Source organism: Carassius gibelio, chromosome A3 (genome assembly GCF_023724105.1).
Source record: "Carassius gibelio isolate Cgi1373 ecotype wild population from Czech Republic chromosome A3, carGib1.2-hapl.c, whole genome shotgun sequence".
NCBI lineage: Eukaryota > Metazoa > Chordata > Actinopteri > Cypriniformes > Cyprinidae > Carassius > Carassius gibelio.
The window spans coordinates 5,360,833-5,387,953 of NC_068373.1; the positions used below are offsets into that span (position 1 = coordinate 5,360,833).

A 27,121-nucleotide genomic window follows, 5' to 3' on the forward strand; every position below is an offset into this window, starting at 1 on the left:
ACACTGAAGCGAACCCATAACAAGATTGATTTGTTGTGAAGCTTCATTTGTGATGTTCTTGTGGCTGAATATATCATTTGCATCACATTACATTAAATAAATAAAAGCTGTAGCTACAGTATAGCAACTGACCGTATATTACATTATCTATAGCTACATTATTTTAATATATATATATATATATATATATATATATATATATATATATATATATATATATATATATATATTAAAAGTAGGCAAGTCTTTTCCCCCAGGCGGAATAAACAGTCAGGGAAAACACACCGGGTTAACAAAAAGACCAGGACTCGAACCATGGACCTTTAGCGAAACACTCGACTGTAAGCGGACTACAGAGATATTAATCGAGTAACATTACATAAAACTAGGAGATGTGACTTTAGGGAAACACTTTTGAGTGATGGCTCGATGACGAATCGCTGAATGGCGAATCATTTCATTTTGAACGAACTGTCTGAAGGAACAGACTCGTTAACATGTAGCGTAACAGCGACGCTCGTACTGTCATCACACACACGCACACACACCGCGACACACACACACCGCGCGCGCGCTGGCTCGTGTTCATCTTCGTGGTCAGGCTGCGCTGCTAGGAGATCTTCACTCCACAGCTGGATTACACTTACTCTCATCTGCAACATCCTTCAGGTAATTTCTCATCTCTTCAATGCAGATGAAGGAATATGAAGCTTATGTGGTCATTTATAGGCTACTTGTTAACGGAAAATCATGTCTTAAATGTACTGATGATTTCATGTCAGAACCAGAATTATCTTTATTCGCCAGGTGTGCGCAAACACACGAGGAATACACGGAGATTTACACATTACATAGCTATAATATTTTAAAACGTGCTTTATATGGTTGTATGGTTGATATTATGTACATGTGTTAAAGTCTTAAAATGTGGTTTAAACCGCTTAATTTGTCGCATAGCTATGTTTATAATAATGAGAAAGCAGCTGACACATATAATGACATATTTCTGTAACGTGTAGGCTAGGGAGTAAAGATAAACATTTTATTTACGGTGATGACGCCAGTAAAAGCGGTGACAATTCAAAACCATTCTAAAGATAACAACAGTCTCTAAACAGTGAGCTATAGGCTGATGATCGTAGTGTGCTGCTGCTGCTGCTGCTGGCTGGAAGTCTCCAGATGTGCGCCCTTGCCAAAATGCACCACGCTTATCATAGTTTTAGCTTTATTATCATGGGTACTATATATTTATTGGAAAAATAAATAAATAAATAGTTGGTATTGGCTATCCATCACTGTGATTTCTGGGATGATTTCTTACACTACACTTACACTACTGTTACTAATAATAACCGTGGGAACTTTGGTATGTATAATTATATAATAATATAAAATAATTTATTAACAAAAATGATTAATTTGTTCTTAAAAAAAAAAACCTGTCTGCATTGGTATTGGTCATAAACAAATACAGATAAAAATAAGAAGCCCCACATTTCTAAGTTTTGAGACAAACCCATGTTCAAGTCAAGTCTAATGTATTTCTATAGCCCTTCACTTTATACAGTACAGACTTTTTCAAAGCAGCTTCACACTAAAGGGAAATAGCATTGCTAATGTTTCAAAATTCTTCAGTTATGAGACTAATTTCAGCCGTAAAGCAGCTCTTCAGAAGTGTCATTATTCGGTTCAAATTTCAGTTTTGATTACGTTTATTTCAAAAACTGTTGCATAGTTCATCAGTGAAACAAACTCAACTCCACTATAAATTATCTCTGCAGAAGTAACAGAGTTCTTTATAAACATTTAAGTCAAGAGTTTTACGTGAGCCATATAAAACAGTAAATACAGATGTGGGTTTGTGCAGATTAGTTTTTATTAATCGGCTTTGTTGTAGACTAAACTGGTTGAACATGCACATAATCTCTGCACATCTGTCTTTAAATACTGTGTGCATGTGTCTAGGAGAGAAGCTCATGAATGTGTCCTTCTGTAAACAGGTCCGTCATCACAGCACCAATGGACGCTCTCACATTCTGAGTGACAGGTATACTGCATTTCAAATGAGAGATTCATATATGACAGATATTGGGATAATTGAATGACATGTGACCTTAATTCTTAGATTTTGCAATGCCACACGCCAAGCAGCCTGATCTAAACTTTCATTCTGCATTGTGCATCAGAGAGTGTCTGACACATATCACATGCTCAGCATCTGCAGCGGTGCTCAGATGTGAAAATGCATGTGTATTTTTGTTAAGAAGCTACTGAATGATTTTCTCTCTCCTTTTTTCAGTGAATGTGCTGCTTGTCAATCTCACACTGTGAGTTGTATTGTTGGTATTCCGACTGCATTCTGTGTGCTTCCGAAAACACTTGAGGATCTTGATTCTCATCTCGTTTTCAAGGCACATCATGATTCATTATGTGTCAGATTTGCTACAGATGGAAATTGACGCCCTCTTGATTTACAGTCAGCTAGCAGATCTTTGTAAATTGGCAGTGCTATGTCTTCGTCTGGCTCAGATTATCTGTGTGTAGTGAGCGACCCCTGGCATGAGCACGTGCGGGACGAAGGCTCTGACCCTGCTCAGCAGTGTGTTTGCGGTATGCAGTCTGGGGCTGCTGGGTATCTCTGTCAGCACTGACTACTGGCTCTACCTGGAGGAGGGCGTCATCCTGCCTCTCAACCAGAGCGCTGACATACACATGTCCATCCACTCCGGCCTCTGGAGAGTCTGTTTTCTGGCAGGTAAGTAAAGGGCTGATTCTACTTTAGGAGTACTCTACCTCAAGTTAGATTTACAGTTACTCATTTAGCAGAATCTGTGACTTGCCTGGACTACTGCATGTACGCATAACATCACAGCTTGAGAAGTTATATATACATGCAAGCAATTCACATCTCTATTAAAGCTTGTTCCAACACTGAATAAAAATGAAAAAGGTGATTGCTACTTTTTTTCTCACATTATTTATGTGATATTAACTCATAATTCTGACTTTTCTCCCTGAGTTCGGTGATATAAACTAACAGTCCTGACACCCCCCACCCCTCTGTATTCTGTGATACACACTCACAATTCTCTTTTCCCCAGAATTCTGATATAAACTCACAATTCTGACTTTGTTGTCAGAGTTGTGAGGTATAAACTTGTAATTGTGGGTTATAAAGTTAAAACTGTGAGATATAAACTCACAATTGTAAGAAAATAGGTTTTTTTTTTCAGAATTTGACTTATTAACTCGCAATTGCAAGTTTATATCTCATAATTCTGAGAAAAGAAGTCAGAATTGCAAGAAATAAGAATTGAGATTTATTTTTATTTTTTTTGCATTTCCATACATCTCACTTACTGCCTCAAAGTTTCTTCAGTGTACTGATTTTAGACACACAACAAAAATATCCAACAATTTCCACAGGTACAAAATAAGGCTTAAAAATGTATTTATTTATTAAGATTAGAAGGGAAATATTAGTATTAAAAATACCAAATTAGGGGGGTCAAATTAAAACCTTTACATTCTGTTTTTTAAATGACATAAATGTCTTGTATGAGCCTGTTGTATTAAACAGGTTCATTTAAATGAATCAATTCTAATAATGTATCTATTTATTTGTGAATTTCTTCATGCGAGTCTAGATGTTTCCATTCACTGCAGATGTTTTTTGTTCACACACCTCGTCACGACACCATCCGCTGTGAATGTTTCCTCTCTGATGGTGTGAATTGAGATTACGGTGTGAATAAAACTCCCAACTCCCAGTGCTGATATTTAAGAAACTAAGCCACATTGCAAAAATACAAAACAAGACTTTTTTTTTCTACAGCATGATGAAATTATCACTTTATTATTTTTTTAAAAAGAAAATGTCTTTTTTTGAGAGCTTCACTTCTTATTATGGACTGTGTTTGATAAGTTCATCTGTCCGTGTTGTAAATTTGTCCTGTGCAAACAGCCAGTCATTTAAGTTCTTTCCAATAGACATCACACATCCAAAGGGGTTTATTGGATTTACGCCATTATTTGTGGCTGGTCAGGCATTCTGGGCTGATTACAAAGGTTCCAGCTCTAAGCTTTTACCCTCCTTTGACATCTCCATGGATGTGTTTAATGATGGGATGTCTCCTGCTGTAGATTCAGGATGTTTCGTTATCGTTTAGATGACATGTTGAGCTCACACTTCTCTGAATCGGCAAACATCGGCTTACTGTGGCACAAACACAAACATTAGTTTCAGCAAAAGGACGTGCTGTGTGTGTGAAGATGTGGATGAGCGATTGGACTGAGTTTGGTTCAAACCCACGCTGCTTATAGCAGGTTAAATTGAGCGTGACTGTGAACAGATGTGAGCAGTCGTTTGGGCTCTACAGGGATCCCTGTGCTTTAAAACTTTCAGAAGTCCGGAAGTCTCACATTGTTTCTGTGCTTTGATGTGAGAGGACTGCATTGCTGCGGGTGTTATAGTGTTGAATGTGTCAATGTGATATGAGACAGACTGTGATATCATGATCTGTATGTCGCACCGCATGAGGAAAGTGACAGTGACTCAAATCTTTGACTCATACTTTAGCTCACAGGAGAAAAAAGGAAAAAAAGAAATTACTGTCAGCAGTCACATGTCCTCTGTGCTCTCTCTGTGTCAGGTGAGGAGAGGGGTCGCTGCTTCACCATTGAGTATGTGATGCCCATGAGCGTCCAGCTGACCAGTGAGTCTACTGTCAGTGTCCTGAGTAAGTGATTATACAGTACCTGCATGACAAACAAATCACTGAGTACTCCAGCAGTTCTGCAGAACCAGTTTTACTTCAGGATCCAGATTTGGAGCGACAGAGTTAGTGTAAATATCCTTTGCCAACTTTCCCTTTGCACTTAGAGGTATGGTTCACCCAAAAATCATTTACTCACCCTCATGTACTCAAGTTGTTCCAAATCCAGCCCTGTATGAATTTTATCTTCTGGTGAACGTAAAAGAAAACATTTTGAAGAATGTGGGTAACCAAACTTTTCCTTGTCCCCATTGGCTTCTATACTATGGGAGTCAATGGGACGTGCAACTGTTTGGTTACGCACATTCTTCATAAACTTATATTTTGTTCAGCAGAAGAAATACATTTAGGTGAACCACCTTTTTAATACAAATAGACATTATTTAAACTTGCAGTTTTTCTCTTACCTTGCTTACGCTTACCAAAAAGTAGTATACTTCAAGTTTATTTTACTAAGTACACTTAAGTAAAGTTCGAGCATACTTTATGTAGAAAGTATACAAATATCAGTGTTCTAGTAGTATACGTTTAAGTGTACTGTTTCAATACTCCTTGGGACTAAATTGGCCCACTTTCTAGTATATAAAAGTATTTGTACGTATAGTTTGTAGTTTGTACTGCAATTATACTAAAAGTGAACTTACAGGTTTACTGATAGTTAACTAATTAAAAACTTTTTACACTTTAAAATATAGTCTCAGTAAACTACTAGATTAGTAGTTTTATACTGCAAGTAAACTCATAAGTTTTCTTTAAGTGAACTTTACATCATACTTTAAGTATGTCCCTATTTAGGTTTTATTGTTTATATATTTTGAAACCTGAATATATGAACATACAAAATATCCAAAGAAAGAACAGGGTATCTGTTGTATATACATTTTATTCTAGCTTCATGCATTAATTTTTGAAACACTTTAATGTGTTTCATAAAAAATAAAGAAATACCATTTCGAACAAAAAGCTGAAAAAAGACTATGAATTGGATTCAGAATGATAATCAAAACGTATGATCAACACACCAAAGCTTGACTGTAATTATAACCTCTACATCGGTCGACATGCTGTTTCATGTCAGATTATCATGTTACATTAGTATCTGGTGTTTCTTTTTTTTTCTTCACTTGTGTGTGTTTTTCTTGTGGAAATTCTGTGCAGAAGATGTGTACTAGCGCCCTCTACAGTATAATAATGAAAACACAGATTCTAGGAGTATAGCTCAAATATATTTAGAATATATTTAGTATACTTTAAGTGTATTTCTGATGAGTACATAAAGCCCATTTCTGAGAAGTACATACAAAGTAAAATAAAAGCAAACTTTCCTGTTTTTAGTTTAAAAGAAGTATTCTAATAGCACACTTGAATAAACGTCTTTTTCGTAAGGGTAGTTCCGCTTATGGTTTTTGAGGATGAGGTCATGTCATGCAACCAGTCCATGCTGTCATTCTAAATATCCTATACACTCTGCGCAATTATATGATTAATTTTGTTATTTGCATTTAACAGTAACTGCTGTCAGACCAGAACAACTCTCATATTTAAAATCCATATAATATATTCAAATTCAACTGCTTATACAATCTAAAGCGGTATAGTTAATGCAGGATGTCAGTTTTGAAAGCTGTTTTAGAGGCTTCAGTGAGTTTATTTCGGGTGCCATCCCGTCAGTGTGCTGGTAATTACCCAGTTGAGGGTCTGAGCTGATGGACCGCAAGACAGCGTGAGAGATCCTTTAGAGAAGCAGCGTCAACACTGTCAACAGCTTCTTTAACAGGCACTCACATGCTTCACAGAAATAGCACTCCCTAAATAGCGAAGTTAGCATGCTAAGCTAAGCTAATGACTGACACACCACACGCTTATTGTACAAAAGCATTTGAATAAAATGAAACCATTGTCTCCTACACTGCAAAAAAAAAAAAAAAAACATACAGCATGAGCAGTGATGTACAGATGACTTTTAAGATTTACAACTTTAACAATAACTAAAGTGTTATTTAAAATGTTATACAGTATTGTTCAAAATAATAGCAGTACAATGTGACTAACCAGAATAATCAAGGTTTTTCGTATATTTTTTTATTGCTACGTGGCAAACAAGTTACCAGTAGGTTCAGTAGATTCTCAGAAAACAAATGAGACCCAGCATTCATGATATGCACGCTCTTAAGGCTGTGCAATTGGGCAATTAGTTGAATTAGTTGAAAGGGGTGTGTTCAAAAAAATAGCAGTGTGGCATTCAATCACTGAGGTCATCAATTTTGTGAAGAAACAGGTGTGAATCAGGTGGCTCCTATTTAAGGATGAAGCCAACACTTGTTGAACATGCATTTGAAAGCTGAGGAAAATGGGTCGTTCAAGACATTGTTCAGAAGAACAGCGTACTTTGATTAAAAAGTTGATTAGAGAGGGGAAAACCTATAAAGAGGTGCAAAAAATGATAGGCTGTTCAGCTAAAATGATCTCCAATGTCTTAAAATGGAGAGCAAAACCAGAGAGACGTGGAAGAAAACGGAAGACAACCATCAAAATGGATAGAAGAATAACCAGAATGGCAAAGGCTCAGCCAATGATCACCTCCAGGATGATCAAAGACAGTCTGGAGTTACCTGTAAGTACTGTGACAGTTAGAAGACGTCTGTGTGAAGCTAATCTATTTTCAAGAATCCCCCGCAAAGTCCCTCTGTTAAAAAAAAGGCATCTGCAGAAGAGGTAACAATTTGCCAAAGAACACATCAACTGGCCTAAAGAGAAATGGAGGAACATTTTGTGGACTGATGAGAGTAAAATTGTTCTTTTTGGGTCCAAGGGCCACAGGCAGTTTGTGAGACGACCCCCAAACTCTGAATTCAAGCCACAGTACACAGTGAAGACAGTGAAGCATGGAGGTGCAAGCATCATGATATGGGCATGTTTCTCCTACTATGGTGTTGGGCCTATTTATCGCATACCAGGGATCATGGATCAGTTTGCATATGTTAAAATACTTGAAGAGGTCATGTTGCCCTATGCTGAAGAGGACATGCCCTTACAATGACCCAAAACACACTAGTAAACGGGCAAAGTCTTGGTTCCAAACCAACAAAATTAATGTTATGGAGTGGCCAGCCCAATCTCCAGACCTTAATCCAATTGAGAACTTGTGGGGTGATATCAAAAATGCTGTTTCTGAAGCAAAACCAAGAAATGTGAATGAATTGTGGAATGTTGTTAAAGAATCATGGAGTGGAATAACAGCTGAGAGGTGCCACAAGTTGGTTGACTCCATGCCACACAGATGTCAAGCAGTTTTAAAAAACTGTGGTCATACAACTAAATATTAGTTTAGTGATTCACAGGATTGCTAAATCCCAGAAAAAAAAATGTTTGTACAAAATAGTTTTGAGTTTGTACAGTCAAAGGTAGACACTGCTATTTTTTTGAACACACCCCTTTCAACTAATTGCCCAATTGCACAGCCTTAAGAGCGTGCATATCATGAATGCTGGGTCTTGTTTGTTTTCTGACAATCTACTGAACCTACTGGTAACTTGTTTGCCACGTAGCAATAAAAAATATACTAAAAACCTTGATTATTCTGGTTAGTCACATTGTACTGCTATTATTTTGAACAATACTGTATATGCTATATTAGCATACACACCAACAGATGCAAATTTAAAGAATAATAGCAGGGTGCACTAAAAGGAAAAATTATGATTGGCTGTCAATGAATTTATCATTCGTCGACTGGAAGTGATCCTAATGACATATTTCCAATGTGTTATTATCACTATAGCGGTTGTCTTAGAGCTAGAACAGTTTTAAAACTTTAAGGTTACAGTTATCTTGGTTCTTTATACACTGTAAATAGTGATTATTGACTTAAATTGAAAAAAAACAACAACAAAAAAACACATTGCCTTAAAGTGAATAAACTTCACGTCTAAAAAAGTAAGTTATGTGTACCTGGAGTTACACTGACAATTAGAAGTTATTAAAACTAAAAAAGGAAATATACTGTGGTCACATTCTTATGTTGGGCTAAATTAAGATGATTAAATTGACTAAACGTAAAACTAACAATCTCAGTTAGCAAAAACTTTGAGCTTGACTGATTTTCAGCTACTATTCTGACTCCCAGAATACATTGCAGTATTAATAAATAAAGCAGTTGCTTTGTTTTACTATTTCCTGGCTTTACTTGCCAATGTTATTTTGTCTTTGTTGTCAGTATTGCCGCAACAAATACAGCAGAAAAGTTTAATCAAAATTAATTTAATTGTTACTATCGTTGTATATTGTGTGCTAAATGTTGATTACATAAGGTACTTGCAAGAAGAAAAAAAATAACTGTAATATTATTAGGGTGTGTTCACACACCAAAAAAGAAAACGATACATTTGGTCCTGGTACGCTTAGCATTCACACTGGTATTTCTGACAGTGATAAAGATACCGAACTTAAAGGCATAGTGATATGTTCTTGACCTGATTGGTCAGGTTGAATAACATATATTTCACGACAGAACTCACCAAACATCCAAAACAAAAGCTCTGTTCAACTTAAAGCGGCACTGCACAGAGCACTTTAAGTCGAACAACACCCAATGGCATCTGCTGGACAGCTCCCTCATTGCTGCATGTTCTTATGATTTTATTTTCACCACCTTGGAACCCACATAAAAGGCACTTCATCTCCTTGTTACTCCACATTTCCCCTCTGCTCATTATTATTTGACAACACTGCTCTTTCCACGTCATTAAAGCATGTCGCATAGTGTTGCTTCTTGTCATTACTTCATGTTTTAGAGGTATTTGGTCCATGTTGCATGCATAAATCATTTGAACCGCGTTCATTTTAGTGGTCTTGGTCCGCTTGCTTTTTTACCTTGTCTACTCAACATGGACTTCATTTCCCATAATCCTTGCACACACTCATCAGCACTAATTGTTTGCACCTGTGTCTCGTTAACCCTGTCAGCTCACCTATATAAGCCTTGTTAATTTAATTGTTCATTACTAAGTCACAGCTACAGTTCTAAACCTTTTATCCTATTTCTCGCATGTCTTGCTTTCCTGGTTCTTGATATTCTGCCTGTTGACCTGGATTACTGGTCCACAACCAAGGTTTTTATTTAGCACAGTGGCTTAATTATCAAATAACCAGACGCCACCCGATCTAAATGTTCCCTCATAGTTTAATAGTAATGACTTTATGAATTTCTTCATTGATAAAATAGATAACATCACAAAAAATACAATAACAAATTTAGATTCTACAGCGTCTTATACTTTAGCTTCATTCATCGTATCCAAAGATAAACTGCAGTGCTTTAAAACTATAGGGCAGCAAGAGCTAAATAAACTTATCACTGCATCTAAACCAACAACCTGTTTATTAGATCCTGTACCCACTAAATTACTGAAAGATTTGTTACCGTAGCAGATGAAATATTATAGAAATATTAATTACTTTGCAAAAATTTGTCGTAAAAAGCGCTATAAAAATAAAATTGAACTAAATTGATTTGAATTGCTCAGTTTGACTCAGCCCTGAACTCCATCAGTATTTGGTTTGTTCACTGTGTTTGACCACGAATGTGGATTATCCCTCTAATGAACTACTGCACATGGATCCACAAGCCTTAAGCTTTGTGACAATAGTAATACAACAGATGTTTTAAGTGCCCAAACAAATGAAACACTACTCACAGCATACAGTTATCTTTTGTGGTGTCACACAAGTTAACTCTTTCTTGATTTTCTTTCTCGTGATAATATTTTCAGAGATGATTCGTTCGGCCACACCATTCCCCCTGGTCAGTTTGTTCTTTATGTTCATTGGTTTTGTGCTCAACAATATCGGACACATTCGGCCACATCACACCATACTGGCGTTTGTCTCTGGAATCTTCTTCATCCTGTCAGGTACACTTCCTCTTCCTCCTCTGTCATTCTGACATGTCTTCTTTATCTGTCAGACTGATGTTTGTCTGTCACGCAGGTCTGTCTCTGGTGGTTGGTTTGGTGCTCTACATCTCCAGCATAAACGACGAGATGTTCAGCAGGACCAAGAGTAATGAGGCATATTTCAGCTATAAGTACGGCTGGTCGTTTGCGTTTGCTGCCATTTCCTTCCTGCTCACTGAGGTGAAAAGCTTTTTCATTCAGACACTATAATTTACTGTCATTCTTCTCTCACTTTTCTCCATTATTAGGGCGTTCGCACTGAATTGAACTTTTATGCGGTAGATACAGCCTGAATGTTTAATGAACTGATTCCATTCAAACAGTGCTTCGTGCATAAAAGATTCAAGAGTGTCAAAGGGTTCAGTGCAATTGAAGCTCTATATATTTGTGAAATGCTGAAGATTACAGCATGCTATAATTGAAACTTCCTCAGTTTAACATCAAATCTGCAGTAATAACTCTTTCTGTTGCAGTGGTAGTGTATATACAGTATGTACTGAGCATAACATAACCAGATGAGTACATTTGTTAAAATGAGCAGTATGCACATAGCAGTTTTTTACTGTAAAGGACAAATAAGGGTTTACATTTGAAGTAATTAATTATAATTGTAACTGTAGTGTGTGTGTGTGTGTGTGTGTGTGTGTATATATATATATATATATATATATATATATATATATACAGTCAGGTCCATAAATATTGGGACATCGACACAATTCTAATCTTTTTGGCTCTATACACCACCACAATGGATTTGAAATGAAACGAACAAGATGTGCTTTAACTGCAGACTTTCAGCTTTAATTTGAGGGTATTTACATCCAAATCAGGTGAACGGTGTAGGAATTACAACAGTTTGTATATGTACATCCCACATCCACAGATTAACAATCATAAATCAAACTTTCATTTTTTAATACTTGGTTGCAAATCCTTTGCAGTCAATTACAGCCTGAAGTCTGGAGATCAATTAGACATCAGCGTACGCTGGGTTTCATCCCCGGTGATGCTCTGCCAGGCCTCTACTGCAGCTGTCTTCAGTTCCTGCTTGTTCTTGGGGCATTTTCCCTTCAGTTTTGTCTTCAGCAAGTGAAATGCATGCTCAATCGGATTTAGGTCAGGTGATTGACTTGGCCATTGCATAACAAATTAGAATACTTCATAAGTACACATTTTTAGTGAATTGTTTGCTTTCTGGAAAGTATGTTAATTTACTGTACATGTACTTAAATACTTGGTAGGGGCTCCTTTTGCTTTAATTACTGCCTCAATTGGCGGGGCATGGAGGTGATCAGTTTTTGGCACTGCTGGGGTGGTATGGAAGCCCAGGTTTCTTTGACAGTGGCCTTCAGCTCATTTGCAATTTTTGGTCTCTTGTTTCTCATCTTCCTCTTGACAATAGCCCATAGATTCTCTATATGGTTCAGGTCTGGTGAGTTTGCTGGCCAGTCAAGCACACCAACACCATTGTCATTTAACCAACTTTTGGTGCTTTTGGCAGTGCAGGCAGGGGCCAAAAATGATTGTGTATCCTAGTGAACCAAACTGAGAGACCATTTTGAAGGCTCAGGAAACCTTTCCAGGTGTTTTGAGTTGATTAACTGATTAGCATGTCACCATATTCTAATTTGTTAAGATGAAACAAGACCAAACAATGCAGATGAGGTGAAGGCCACTGCCAAAGAAACCTGGGCTTCCATATAACCTCAGCAGTGCCACAAACTATTCACCTCCATGCCACACCGAACTGAGGCAGAAATTAAAGCAAAAGGAACCGCTCCTAAATATTGAGTACATGTACAGTAAATGAACATACTTGTTGTACTAATTTATTATTATTATTATTATTATTGGTCCTATTAAGAATTCTAATTTGTAAAGCTAGTGAATTGGTGGGTATTTGTAAAATGTGAGCCCAAATCATCACAATTAAAAGATCCAAATACTTAAACTACTTTTATTTTATTTATAAATGTAATTAATACACAAGTTTCACAATTTGAGTTGAATTACTGAAATAAATGGACTTTTCCACGACATTCTAATTATTGAGATGCACCTGCATGTTGTGCCTTTAGAGAGACACCTTCCAGTTCAATAACTTTCTACAAGAGGCTTAGACGGTTACAAATTCTTGAAATACAAGTATTGGTCACAAAACATACATTTGCAGCATACCTGTTTCTTCATAGACACACCATAACTTCAATTCCAGTTCAATACCTTTCCAAAGAGTTACACCACAAGCTGCTAAATAATTATGTGACAATCTTCAACATATCAGAAGTCAGGAAAAACAAGTATTGGCCATAAAACATACATTTGTAGCATCCCTGTGTTGCTTCATAGACACACCATAACTTCACTTCCAGTACAATATCTTTTTCAAAGAGGCTCACACGGTTACAAAACAAGCTGCTAAATAATTATGTGACAATCTTCAACATATAAGAATCAGGAAATACAAATATTGGCCATAAAACATACATTTGTAGCATCCCTGTGTTGCTTCATAGACACACCATAACTTCACTTCCAGTAAAATATCTTTTTCAAAGAGGCTCATACGGTTACAAAACAAGCTGCTAAATAATTATGTAACAATCTTCAACTTATCAGAAGTCTTGAAATACAAGTATTGGCCATTAAACATACATTTGCAGCATCCCTGTGTTTCTTCATAGAGACACCATAAATTCACTTCCAGTTCAATACCTTGTTAAAAGAGACTCAAACCATTACAAAACAAGCTGCTACATAATTATGTGACCTTGTAGAACATATCAGAAGTCTTGAAATACAAGTATTGGCCATAAAACATACATTTGCAGAATCCCTGTGTTTCTTCAAAGACACACCATAACTTCACTTCCAGTTCAATACCTTTCCAAAGGAGGCTCACACGGGTAAAACACAAGCTGCTAACTAATTACGTGACCCTCTTCAACATATCAGAAGTCTTGAAATACAAGTATTGGCCATAAAACATACATTTGCAGCATCCCTGCTTCATAGACACACCATAACTTCACTTCCAGTACAATATCATTTTAAAAGAGGCTCACACGGTTACAGAACAAACTGCTACATAATTATGTGACCCTGAGAAACATATCAGAAGTCAGGAAATACAAGTATTGGCCGTAAAACATACATTTGCAGCATCTCTTTGTTGCTTCATAGACACACCATAACTTCACTTCCAGTACAATACCTTTTTAAAAGAGGCTCACACTGTTACAAAACAAGCTGCTACATAATGATGTGGTGATCTGGTGACTGTGGAGGCCATTACAGTTACGTGAACTTATTTTCATGTTCAATAAACCAGTATGAGATAATTTGAGCTTTGTGATGTGAAAATCCTAGTAGATCTACCTTTTTTTTTTTAAATACTCAGACCAGCCCATCTATCACCAACAACCATTCCACGTTCAAAATCACTTAAATCACCTTTCTTCCTCATTCTGATGCTCGGTTTGAACTTCAGCAAGTCGTCTTCACCTCATCTAGATTCCTAAATCTATTGAGTTGCTGCCATGTGATTGGCTGATTAGCAATTTGTGTTACCATGCAATTGAACAGTTGTACCCAATAGAGTGGCCTGTATATGTACTGAATGTGTGTGCTGTCTTGCATGGAGATTATGTGCCACTACTGGAAAAGGTTGGCCATAGACATTTTGCTGGCATCAGGTATAAAGCACTTTGAACAAACAGTTTATTTCCATGTTAGACACACAGAGATTAATTATAATCCTATCTACCTTCTAATAATTGCAGTGTCAAAACAGGTGTTTTGCTCTGTATGTGGGAAATCAGAAAAAGGCCAAACAGAGGAGCAAAGCACCAGGGTATTCACTATGCCATTTCTGCCAGTTGACTTCATATGTAAATTGAAAACAAGTGTTTTTTGGTAAGCTCTTATAGGAGCTTATGCTGAAAGTGTGTTTAAACAGCAATAAAGGTGTCTTGCGTATTCGATATGTTATGGAATTACTTTTGTAGTGTTTGGTTTATGTTTGATATTAGTCTTTTGGTGTACTCAAGGATTACTCATTTATATTATTTATATTCTTCAGTTGACACATAAAAGGTACATTTTCTTATCATTAAGTAATGTTTCAACAGGATGTAGGAAAAGAAACCACAGTTGCATCTGTATTTTTAACTGAGCTTATCTGTATCACCTCATTGTCATGTCATATCAACCCTGCGCTGACCTTTATGGGTGGGGGGGGGGGGGGTGGAATTGTTGACTTAGTAGGACATATGATATAAAAACATTTTACATGTACCAATCAGACAAAAATTGTGTGGTGTATTCAGATGATGTAACCCCGAGTCTGTTTTCCTGTTCCTTTTATTTTAATATTTCATTCTTATCAATTATAATTATTACTTATGATTCAGGTAAACCGGAACTGGGAACACTTCCCATAACACCCGATGTATTTGCTACATCGGTAGAAGAATGGCATCTACGCTAATCTTAGTCAGTTTATCTCTTATTCCGAGGTCACCATAGCCACCAGATCCAGTCTGTATCCAAGTCAGAGGGTCACTGCAGCCACCCGGATCCAAAATGTTTCCAGACCAGATGGTGGATCAGCACCTAGAAAGGAACTCTACAGCCCTGAAAGACAGCGGAGACCAGGACAACTACAGCCCCAACTGATACAGATCCCCTGTAAAGACCCTGTCTCAGAGGACCACCAGGACAAGACCACAGGAAAAAGATGATTCTTCTTCCAATCTGGCTTTGCTGCAACCTCACATTGAACTGCTGGTTTTGTCTGGTCAGATGAGAACTGGCCCCCCAACTGAGCCTGGTCTCTCCCAAGGTCTTTTCTCCATTCTGTCACCGATGGAGGTTTGGTTCCTTGCCACTGTCGCCTCTGGCTTGCTTAGTTGGGGACACTTCATTTAAAACAATATCGTTGACTTGATTGCAAATGATTGCACAGATACTATTTAAACTGAACTGAGATGATGACATCACTGAATTAAAAAAAAAAAAAAACATCACTGTCTGGGCCAACCAGAAACCGTGGATGACAGGTGAAGTCTACAGACTCCTGAAGACATGGAACACTGCCTTCAGAGCAGGAGATGAGGTGGGCTTGAGAACAGCCAGGGCCAACCTGTCCTGCGGCATCAGAGAGGCTAAGAGACAGTACTCCAGGAAGTTAGCCCATCAATTCAGTGACAGCAGAGACACTCAGAGCCTGTGGCAGGGGATACAGACCATTATGGTCTACAAGCCCCCACCACAGACCTGTGACAACAACACCTCTCTGCTGAATGAGCTGAACACCTTCTTCCCTCGCTTTGAGCAACAAAACAGCACCACTGCACAGAAGACTCCACCTCCTCCCGGTGACCAGGTGATAACGCAGACCCCAGACAACGTGAGGAGATCCTTCAGCAGGATCAACGCACGCAAAGCTCCGGGTCCAGACAACATTCCTGGGCATGTACTGAGAGACTGTGCAGCAGAACTCACTGATGTCTTCACAGACATTTTCAACATCTCACTTAGTCAGGCTGTTGTTCCCACAAGCTTCAAAATTACCATCCTTAATTCCAGTCATGAAGAAGCCATCTCCATCCTGCTTCAATGACTACCATCCTGTTGCACTTACTCCCATCGTCATGAAGTGCTTTGAAAGGCTAGTCATGCACCACATCAAGTCTGCCCTCCCCCCTCCCTGGACCCTTTCCAGTTTGCATATCGGTTCAACCTGTCTACCGATAATGCCATCGTCACTGAGTCCACTCAGCACTCACACATATAGACAAAAAGGACTTATACGTCAGAATGCTGTTCATAAACTTCAGTTCAGCTTTCATCACAATCATCCCTCAACAGCTCATTTACAGTACAAACTGGTCCAGCTTAGGCTTAACACTTTGCGGTGCAACTGTCTGTTGGACTTTCTGACTGGAAGGCCTCAGGCAGTACGGGTCGGCAGTAACACATCCAGCACCATCACACTAAATACTGGGGCCCCCCAAGGATGTGTGCTGAGCCCCCTCCTCTTCAAGCTGCTGACCCACGACTGCATACCATCACACAACTACAACCTCTTTATTAAATTTGCAGATGACATGACTGTGGTGGGTCCCATTAGACAACAATCTCTCTCTGAATGTGAAGAAGACAAAGGAGATTGTTGTTGACTTCAGGAGAGCACACACTCAGCATGTTCCTCTGACCATCAATGGTGCGACTGTGGAGAGAGTGAGCAGCACCAAGTTCCCGGGTGTGCACATCACAGAGGACCTCTCCTGGACTGAAAACACAGAAGCACTGGCCAAGAAATCACAGCAGCGTCTCTACTTCCTCTGCAAACTGAGAAGAGCCAGAGCCCCACCCCCGATCATGTAAACCTTCTACAGAGGCACCATCGAGACCATCCTGTCGAGCTGCATCACTGTGTGGTATGGCGCCTGCAACGCGTCCTGCTGAAAGACTCTGCAACGCAAGTGAGAGCAGCTGAGAAGTTAATTGGGGTCTCTCTCCCCTCCATCCAATATATATATATATATATATATATATATATATATATATATATATATATATATATACACAGTCAGGTCCATAAATATTGGGACATCGACACAATTCTAATCTTTTTGGCTCTATACACCACCACAATAGATTTGAAATGAAACGAACAAGACGTGCTTTAACTGCAGACATTCAGCTTTAATTTGAGGGTATTTACATCTAAATCAGGTGAACGGTGTAGGAATTACAACAGTTTGTATATGTACATCCCACAAAGAGATTTTTAAGGGAAAGAAGTGGAATGTTATGCAATGGCCAAGTCAATCACCTGACCTAAATCCGATTGAGCATGCATTTCACTTGCTGAAGACAAAACTGAAGGGAAAATGCCCCAAGAACAAGCAGGAACTGAAGACAGCTGCAGTAGAGGCCTGGCAGAGCATCACCGGGGATGAAACCCAGCGTACGCTGATGTCTAATTGATCTCCAGACTTCAGGCTGTAATTGACTGCAAAGGATTTGCAACCAAGTATTAAAAAATGAAAGTTTGATTTATGATTGTTAATCTGTCCCATTACTTTTGGTCCCTTAAAAAGTGGGATGTACATATACAAACTGTTGTAATTCCTAAACCGTTCACCTGATTTGGATGTAAATACCCTCAAATTAAAGCTGAAAGTCTGCAGTTAAAGCACATCTTGTTCCTTTCATTTCAAATCCATTGTGGTGGCGTATAGAGCCAAAAAGATTAGAATTGTGTCGATGTCCCAATATTTATGGACCTGACTGTATATATATATATATATATATATATATATATATATATATATATATATATATATATATATATATATATATATATATATATATATATATATATATATATGTATAAGGACTTGAATACTTGTTTCAATAGAGATTATATAAAATTTTTGTTTCCCATAAATGCTCGTCAGTACATTCAGCAGTACAGAAATATTTTAAACACAGTAAAGCAATTCTGAAACTAGTTTAGCATCAAGCACTCAACTAAGTTCAACTAATTACATTTAATGTAAATGTAAACTATAATACTATATTTATAATACTATGAACTATAGTAGTTCATTTAATTGCAAATAACATTCAGCTAAGATTCCGAAGGCATTACATTCAATAAAAGACAGTATATTCTTTTAAATCATATAAATATATCCATTATCAGTTATCTTTTTAAATGTATGTTCAAGTGCACTTTTTTCAAAAGGTGTAATTGAACTAAAGACTGAACTAAGATTTCACAAAACTGAAAAGAAAAAGAAAACCAGTTTTATTTCCAAGATAACGATTGAAGCCACATGCTGACTTAAGGTGACGAACTACATTAGGTCATGAGACAACAATGCAGCATGCTATTTCATAATTATGGTAATTACAAATTAGGATGTTTTAGATGTTCAGATCCTCAAACGTGGAAGTATGCGACCCGATGCTACTGTTTGAAACATTCACTGTGGAATATTGCCCGTATCTAAATCTTGGTTGACAGTGCTATACTTATGTATTGCATAATATACAACATTCCTTTAATGTTTGAAAATCTTCCTCTGATCTACACAGTTGACTCGCGTCATCTTTGCTCAGTGTATTGTGCTCTTTGGAGTAAAGCGACAGCCTACAGTGTTACAGACTCTTTTTTTAGCTCTTTTGTTTCCTTTACTATTGTAACTTTCCTTTAAAACCTTTTACAAGTGCGCTCGTATGAGGCTGCAATGATCTGCAATAATTTTCATGTCCAGGTCAAATGGTACTTGGCACCCCGTAGTGAATTAAATGCCATTAATTAAACACTTTTATTGCATATACAGGTCCTTCTAAAAACATTAGCATATTGTGATAAAGTTCATTATTTTCCATAATGTAATGATAAAAATTAAACTTTCATATATTTTAGATTCATTGCACACCAACTGAAATATTTCAGTTCTTTTATTGTTTTAATACTGATGATTTTGTCATACAGCTCATGAAAACCCAAAATTCCTGTCTCAAAAAATTGCATATTTCATCCGACCAATAAAAGAAAAGTGTTTTTAATACAAAAAAGTCAACCTTCAAATAATTATGTTCAGTTATGCACGCAATACTTGGTCGGGAATCCTTTTGCAGAAATGACTGCTTCAATGCGGCGTGGCATGGAGGCAATCAGCCTGTGGCACTGCTGAGGTGTTATGGAGGCCCAGGATGCTTCGATAGCGGCCTTAAACTCATCCAGAGTGTTGGGTCTTGCGCTTCTCAACTTTCTCTTCAGAATATCCCACAGATTCTCTATGGGTTTCAGGTCAGGAGAGTTGGCAGGCCAATTGAGCACAGTAATACCATGGTCAGTTAACCATTTACCAGTGGTTTTGGCACTGTGAGCAGGTGCCAGGTCCTGCTGAAAAACGAAATCTTCATCTCCATAAAGCTTTTCAGCAGATGGAAGCATGAAGTGCTCCACAATCTCCTGATAGCTAGCTGCATTGACCCTGCCCTTGATAAAACACAGTGGACCAACACCAGCAGCTGACATGGCACCCCAGACCATCACTGACTGTGGGTACTTGACACTGGACTTCAGGCATTTTGGCATTTCCTTCTCCCCAGTCTTCCTCCAGACTCTGGCACCTTGATTTCCGAATGACATGCAAAATTTGCTTTCATCCAAAAAAAGTACTTTGGACCACTGAGCAACAGTCCAGTGCTGCTTCTCTGTAGCCCATTTCCTGCACAGGCCTGTGCACGGTGGCTCTGGATGTTTCTACTCCAGACTCAGTCCACTGCTTCCGCAGGTCCCCCAAGGTCTGGAATCAGTCCTTCTCCACAATCTTCCTCAGGGTCCGGACACCTCTTCTCATTGTGCAGTGTTTTTTGCCACACTTTTTCCTTCACACAGACTTCCCACTGAGGTGCCTTGATACAGCACTCTGGGAACAACCTCTTCATTCAGAAATTTCTTTCTGTGTCTTACCCTCTCGCTTGAGGGTGTCAATGATGGCCTTCTGGACAGCAGTCAGGTCGGCAGTCTTACCCATGATTGTGGTTTTGAGAAATGAACCAGGCTGGGAGTTTTTAAAACCCTTTAGGAATCTTTTGCAGGTGTTTAGAGTTAATTAGTTGATTCAGACGATTAGGTTAATAGCTCGTTTAGAGAACCTTTTCATGATATGCTAATTTTTTGAGATAGGAATTTTGGGTTTTCATGAGCTGTATGCCAAAATCATCAGCATTAAAACAATAAAAGACCTGAAATATTTCAGTTGGTGTGCAATGAATCTAAAATATATGAGTTTAATTTTTATCATTACATTATGGAAAATAATAAACTTTATCACAATATGCTCATTTTTTGAGAAGGACCTGTAGATATCAGTCTGTCTATATTTAATTGTAGAAAGGTTCTAAATATATTTGTACCTTTTTACATAGTCATAATCATAACCATTTTCTCTAAATCTTTACTGTTCTTTGTGTTTTCTTCTCTCTGTTCAGAGTGCAGGTGTGATGTCAGTCTACCTGTTCATGAAGCGTTACACAGCGGAGGAAATCTACCAGCCCCACCGCAGCTTCTACCGGCCGCGCCTGAGTAACTGCTCCGATCACTCGGGTCAGTTCCTTCACCCCGACGCCTGGCCGCGGGGACGCAGCCCGTCAGACATCTCCAGCGACACCTCGTTTCAGATGAACGCCAGCTACCCTGCCCTGCTCAAGTGCCCCGACTACGAGCGGGTGTCGTCCTCTCCCTGCTGAAGCTCAGAGTCCGTCAGAACTGGCTTTTAAACACATTGCCTCGTGTAAGGGACCAGACTGATAGAAGGTATGATAGTCATTTTCCTGTTCTGTAGTGAGCTTGTACTGATGACTTTGTTCCAGCAGATGGCAGTATAGTATTCTTCTCTGGAGTGACTCACACACTGCTAAAATGAATAATCATGCCATGTAAATATTTATGGTGCTTATACAATTATGAATTGTAGCCATTATGGATCACTAGCCTTCAAATAGATCAATATGTTTTCAAGAACAGCCTACATTTATTTGTATGGTGTATTATATTATGTATGTGATGCGATATAATATCTATTCATATCAAATTGTATTCTTATAGAGGTTATTCTGATAAAATTGTTAGTAAATGAGTGCAGAAATTGTCTTTATATATATATATATATATATATATATATATATATATAGAACAAAATTAATGTAAAAACACAACAGAACAAATGTACCATGAATCTCACTAATATCGTGGATTATTGCACAGCTGAAATGAAACGTATCAAACATAGAAAAACTAAAAATTAAACCAATCTTTTCAATATTTGTGATGAGATTGTAATATTATGTAGTTGTCCAAAAGCTTACTTCTTTAGTTATATACTTTTTTTTTTTTTTGTAAGCATGTATCTGAACTGTTTTGTGTTTTTCATAGCTATGATGATGCATTTTAGTTTTACATTAATATTTTGTATTGCATTTACAGTGCAATGGCTGTAATCTATAAATTCTATATGCTATACATGGCCATCTTTTGTCTACTGTAAACTCCAGCTCTGCTTACTCTTGTCTTCTCAAAACCAATCACTTAAATACAACGAAAAGAACTGAAAGTGTTTGATTCAATACTCAGAATGTGATTTAGAGCAAGAAAGTAGTGTTCATGCTATGATCAAAGTTGGGTCAAAGAGATATGTGGGGGGTCACTCATGAAACTTTTACCTTTATGAATGTTTTATGTATTTATATTTCATGTACAGTTTGACCAATAGCTTATACAGACATATAAAAATTAATCTGGAGCCCAAAGGGCATTGGAGATAGTGTTCTGCCCTTGGACAGAGCTGTTATTTACAACCACATATAAATTGCTACTGGATTAAACTTCATTTTCCAGAATAACAAGGTGTTTTTCCCTGACAGAAGTACATTATTTTAAGGCTGCTGAGCAAAGAGCCCTAACATTAAAAAGCCAGTAGATTTATATGCTAAAGATTGTACTTACACACAAAAAAGTTTACAGTATTTACACATAACTTAGCTCTATAGTTTACCAATTATGTGTAGAATAAAGTCATTTCACGAAGAAAATAAATATAAAAAGATATTCAACTATACTTGTCATAAGAACACAAAAGCAAGCAAATTCATTCAAATTACATCTACACATCATTGTGTTATCTAAGACCAGAACAGAAAGGTTAGAAACTAAATCTATGCATTATATATTTGCAGTTTCTTACTCGAACAACATGAAATCAGTCCAGCTGACTCCAGACGGCCACCTAGTGTTAGCATTAGCATTAGCATTATTAGCATATTTGAGCACGCAGGACGTCTTCAAGCACCATAAGAGATGACGTCCACGCAGGCTTACTGTCTCAGAGCCCTGTGCGTTCAGGTTGCTGGGTGTTGGAAAGGGCCTAGTCTCTTGAAATAAATGGCTTTTCTATCTGACATCTGTCGTGAAGTGAGCTGCCCAGGTATACATACCAACATCCATGCAGATACAAACAGAGCAGGACAGCTGGGCGAACAGAAACACAAGAAAGGGAATATAAACATGAATTCTTCATCAAACACACTCGAGCACAACGGCTGTCCCAGAAGGCAGTGTGCGTTAGGCTTCAGGGGAGGCGCTTTGGATGCAGACTTCACTTCTTGTTGGCGATTCGTCTCTTCCTGGTGGCCAGCATGTCGTAGAAGGGGTCCCGGCTGATGCTCGCTCTGAAGGAACCAATTAAAGGAGATGTGAGGAGAGGCAGAGAGACCTCGGCGTCTTTGATATGGAAATGCAGCACATAATATACACTACACACCCCTGTATTAACTTGCATCAGAAAGGAGTTTGTTCAGCGACCCAGTTTGGTTGCCATGCTTTCTGAGGGCAGACCCCGCCCCTATTTAACCCCGCCTCTCGTTTTTGAGGGGCGTTTCTGTCTTGTTCTGACCTGCTAAGGTTAAAGGCTGATCAGCGACCGATATCTAACGTTCCTGTAAGGGTGAGTGCTCTACAAAGAGCTCTATAAAGAGTCACGAATGCTCTGCTGATGTGGAAATCTTGTTAGCATCGTGTGAAACTCATCCTCCGCTGCAGGAAGTGCTTCTTTCATTGTGATTAGACTACAGCTGGGTTAGCTCTCTATGTAGACAGCTTTTTAAAGCATCACATGTGCACTCCAGACACATAGATGGCAACATTATGCTGCTTTATAAGGATTATTTCTAAACTTGTAAAGTCATGAAGGTGTGCTAAATACACTTAAGTGGACTTTTATTTAGTCATATTATTTTATCTGCAAGAACTTTTTCTGTGCAGTTCACTAGGTTTTGGAACAGAGCTATGCTTTTCCTATATTTCTCTCTATATTATTTGAGACTCCCCCTCTCTAAAAAAACACTAAAAGTAGTTGAAACATTGAGTCCTTGGACATGCAAAGCAGAATGAGTGTTCTTCATATCTTTGTTCTTTGGAAATGTATCTTTGGAAATGTGTTTAATATGCATGCTTTATGTTCGGATTAATGTAGTATTTTAGTATCAGAATCTGAGTTTTTGATTGGACTGTCACAAATTTACATTAATAATGAAAAATGCAAGGAATTAAATTTTTTCATCCCCAAAAGTCTAAAAGGATGTCACTTACATCAAATATGAGGATTTCATGCCATATTGATCATATATTATTTTTTCGATTGCTGTTAGTAGGCTATATAGAATATGCTATACGGCATTAGTAAGTGACAATCTATTTCGAAAATACCCGAAATCTTTCTAAAAATGTCTGCACTGGGTGGGTCAAAACTTTGCTGACCAGGCAAAATGTGCTCATGATAAACCCCCTCATCCTACAGCAGGTCTCTGAGAGGTGAGACGCGCTAATGCTAGGCCTGGATTAGCGGAGAGAGCAGGTCTGCAACAGGTCTGTTGTTCCCGCTGGAGTCGATGGCTTGTGGGGTGGTTAAGCTCTGTCTAATCTCCACTGATGCCTCATGAAAACACCGGGCTGTGGATGAGGGCGAGGTACAGGGGTTTGTGATGAGACTGCTGTTTCTATTTAAAACACCATCATGACTAGTGCTGATAAAATCCTTCGCTGTCCCATTATGAACCAGTCCACTGTAGCAAGCTAAAATGGCATGGTTGCTACATTAAACTCAGGTTTGCTTTGGTAAACACTCTTGGTTAGGTTTAGGGTCAGGTTTTATTGTGAGAGGAACATTATGTGTTAATGCCATCACTCTGTTTCTTCAGCAAGCCAGTGATGAGAGCACTGAACAAGACTAGAATATGTGCAATAGGAAGGAAATCCTACTTAATGGATTTGATCCATTCCTCCTTCTCCTCTGGTGTGGGGGCTGATATCCTGTAGACGACGTGGTTTCCCTCCACCACCCTCCCATCTGCCTCCGTCTTACACGCCTTGATCACCTGCCCTTTATGGTTGGGATTGTACAACTCGAAGCAGTTCTAAATTAGGAGACAGAACAAGCATGAGGTTTTCATGATCCCGCACAGCTCTAACCTTCGAGTTTGTTTGGGCACTCACAGGTTTTCGGGGCTCCTCCACCTCTCTGATGCTGAGGTTCTCCAGTGGAATAATTCCACGTGGTTCCTTGTCCTGTAGGCAGGAGAAAAAAAAAAACATTAAAAATGCAGAATGCATCCATGTATGCCGAATCCTGTTCCTGGAGATCTACCTTCCTGCAACGTTCAGCTCCAACCCTGATCAAACACAACTGAGCCAATGAAGATCTTCTGGATCAGGGTTGGACCTGAACTCTGCAGGCACCCCTGGTGTACAGTACACCACAGAAAACATCTACTTAACATCATAACAATAACAAAAATGGCCCCTTACTGTTGTGTACTCAAAATAGTACAGGCAGTTGTCGGTCAGAATAAACCATCTCCTCTTCCACGTTTTTACACGTCCACCTGCAAAGACAATTAAACAGAAGTGACAAACCATCAAACAGAAATTAAACAAGGCCAGTGTCCCAGTTTCTGAGCAGTAGATGACTAGCGCCCGTGCAACAATAACATACAGCTCCTGTTTCTCATTTCAGGAATATCATCAACAAGATCTTCTGGTGTGACACTTATTTATTTGCAAATGACCTTGCCAGGTTTAATTCTGCATAGTCACAGTGTAAGACATTTTCAAGTTGTTCAGTGTTATGATATTGTCTCCCGTCTCATTTTAACAAGTCTCTGTCAACTATGAATTCCTGAAGAGATTGAGATTGTCCTAAAACACCAGCCTCAGCCCTTGTGCTCCTTATTTGAGTGACTTAAAAACAAATTCATCTCCAGTGCAAGCTCTGTTTTAAGACAGATGTGGCCTGTGGCACTTCAGAACAACGCTCTGTTTGTTGGAGCGGTCGGATATGTCAGTGGTGTAAGTTTGGGCAGGACTACATGTGTTTCCCACAACAATGAGAGATGGCAGACCAATCTGAAACTCTTTTGGAAGCCTTGCTCAGACTCTCAGTCCAAATCTGATTATTTGTGTATCCGGTTGGAATCTTTTTTAAATGACTGTCTGTCCACACTGTGCATCACAACTGTTCAGAGATGATTTGTGTGTTCCTCTGCGCTCTTTACTGAATATTTGCATTGGTTTCTATGAAAATGACAAAAACAACAATAACAGCAATACAGTTTGCAATACAAGATGTTGTCTTACAACATGACGACAGGTTGCTGTCGTTTTGGATTATATTATGAGGCTGTGGCAGAATAGGATTCCAAAGCACATATGAATGTACCTTTAAACGGATTTGTAAAAATCTGATTCAATGTGATTGTTTTTCGCTGTTCACACTTGCTACATATGATCAGATTCCAATCGGTTATGCACACAACTTGGTTTTGGACTGACAGTCTAAACAAGGTTTTATTATTTTTTTCAATTCTATTTGGATCGCCTGTGGTGCCTTTAACATTATCTTCAAGGACTTCAAGACTCATTCCACATGTGAATCTTCCAGAAAACAACACAGCTCAAATCTGTGAATCCTTGACTGCTCTGCCACAGAGCACTAGCCAAGCACAAAGGCCAGTGCACAACTCCAACTCGATTTCATCTCTGGACCACAACAAGCGAAAGCAGAAATGTCTGGGAGCAATGCTGCGACGGTGAGAGAAGTTATTTGAGACAGATGTCAAAGAGAGCTTGGATCACAGCGCTACCCTTATTTGGTTTATTCTTGAAACAGAAACAGTCGACCAAGTCTTTAAGAAAGAAAACAGATCTTATAAGAGTGTTCTAGATTGCATTTTTTGACTCATGTCATGGCGAACGTAAAAATGCCACTATCATGCTGTGGAAAATGATACACTGATATAGACATGCAAAGCATCTCTCTTGCGCACCCCCACACACTGCATGTTCTCATATACATTAAAGCCTCTGACTCATCTGCAGTCCTATCTTTCCTCTCCTGTTCTGTTTCTGCCTGCAATAGGATGGTGTATCCAGCACAGCGCTGCCGCAGGCTTATCTACCCCCTCTCCTGACTCCAACATCTACAACCCACATATGCTGAATGCAACGAAAACGCATGAAATAGAGAGAGATTAGAGTCGTGCTATCTGTAGTTCCCTACTTGCAATTCTATTCCAATGTCTCTGATGTTCGTCTGAATGACGCCGCCTCAGTCTTAAAGGATGGCGGCATGAGAGACATTCAAAGCAGCAATGAAAGACACTCACAGATGGGAAATGAGGGTCGTCTTTAGGGGGAGAGATCACAAGTGATGTTTCAAGGGTTGAGGGACAATGAGACGATCCCAATGACTCTATTAACACATGCAAGCTTCTGTTAGTCCCTGGCCTACAGGGCAAAGATCAGGG

General features: G+C 38.6%; 2 protein-coding genes across 4 annotated transcripts in view; one reads left to right on the plus strand and one right to left on the minus strand.

Annotated features, from left to right (window-relative positions):
- Positions 1-590: 590 nt before the first annotated feature.
- LOC127944433 (voltage-dependent calcium channel gamma-5 subunit-like) lies at positions 591-21,416 on the plus strand. Of its 2 annotated transcripts, XM_052540352.1 has the most exons (7): positions 591-669; positions 2,001-2,047; positions 2,530-2,755; positions 4,653-4,739; positions 10,547-10,687; positions 10,764-10,909; positions 20,756-21,413. In XM_052540352.1, exons 3-7 carry the CDS (start codon positions 2,560-2,562, stop codon positions 21,011-21,013), a joined length of 828 nt encoding a protein of 275 aa, XP_052396312.1. In that variant the 5' UTR covers positions 591-669; positions 2,001-2,047; positions 2,530-2,559; the 3' UTR covers positions 21,014-21,413. The 2 variants fall into 2 exon arrangements, with proteins under 2 accessions (XP_052396312.1, XP_052396319.1); XM_052540359.1 differs by lacking the exon at positions 591-669 and having other exon boundaries at positions 2,027-2,047; positions 2,545-2,755; positions 20,756-21,416.
- Positions 21,417-21,989: 573 nt separating this feature from the next.
- Positions 21,990-27,121, minus strand: part of LOC127944393 (cytohesin-3) — a 39,855-nt gene continuing 34,723 nt past the window's right edge. The window contains exons 10-13 of one of the 2 annotated variants that reach the window (XM_052540289.1): positions 25,125-25,201; positions 24,813-24,884; positions 24,579-24,733; positions 21,990-22,990 (exon numbers count right to left, since the gene is read on the minus strand). In XM_052540289.1, coding sequence (XP_052396249.1) covers positions 22,918-22,990; positions 24,579-24,733; positions 24,813-24,884; positions 25,125-25,201 — 377 coding nt within the window. In that variant the 3' untranslated portion in view covers positions 21,990-22,917. The remainder of the gene's footprint in view (positions 22,991-24,578; positions 24,734-24,812; positions 24,885-25,124; positions 25,202-27,121) is intronic. The other variant, XM_052540282.1, reaches the window with a different exon arrangement.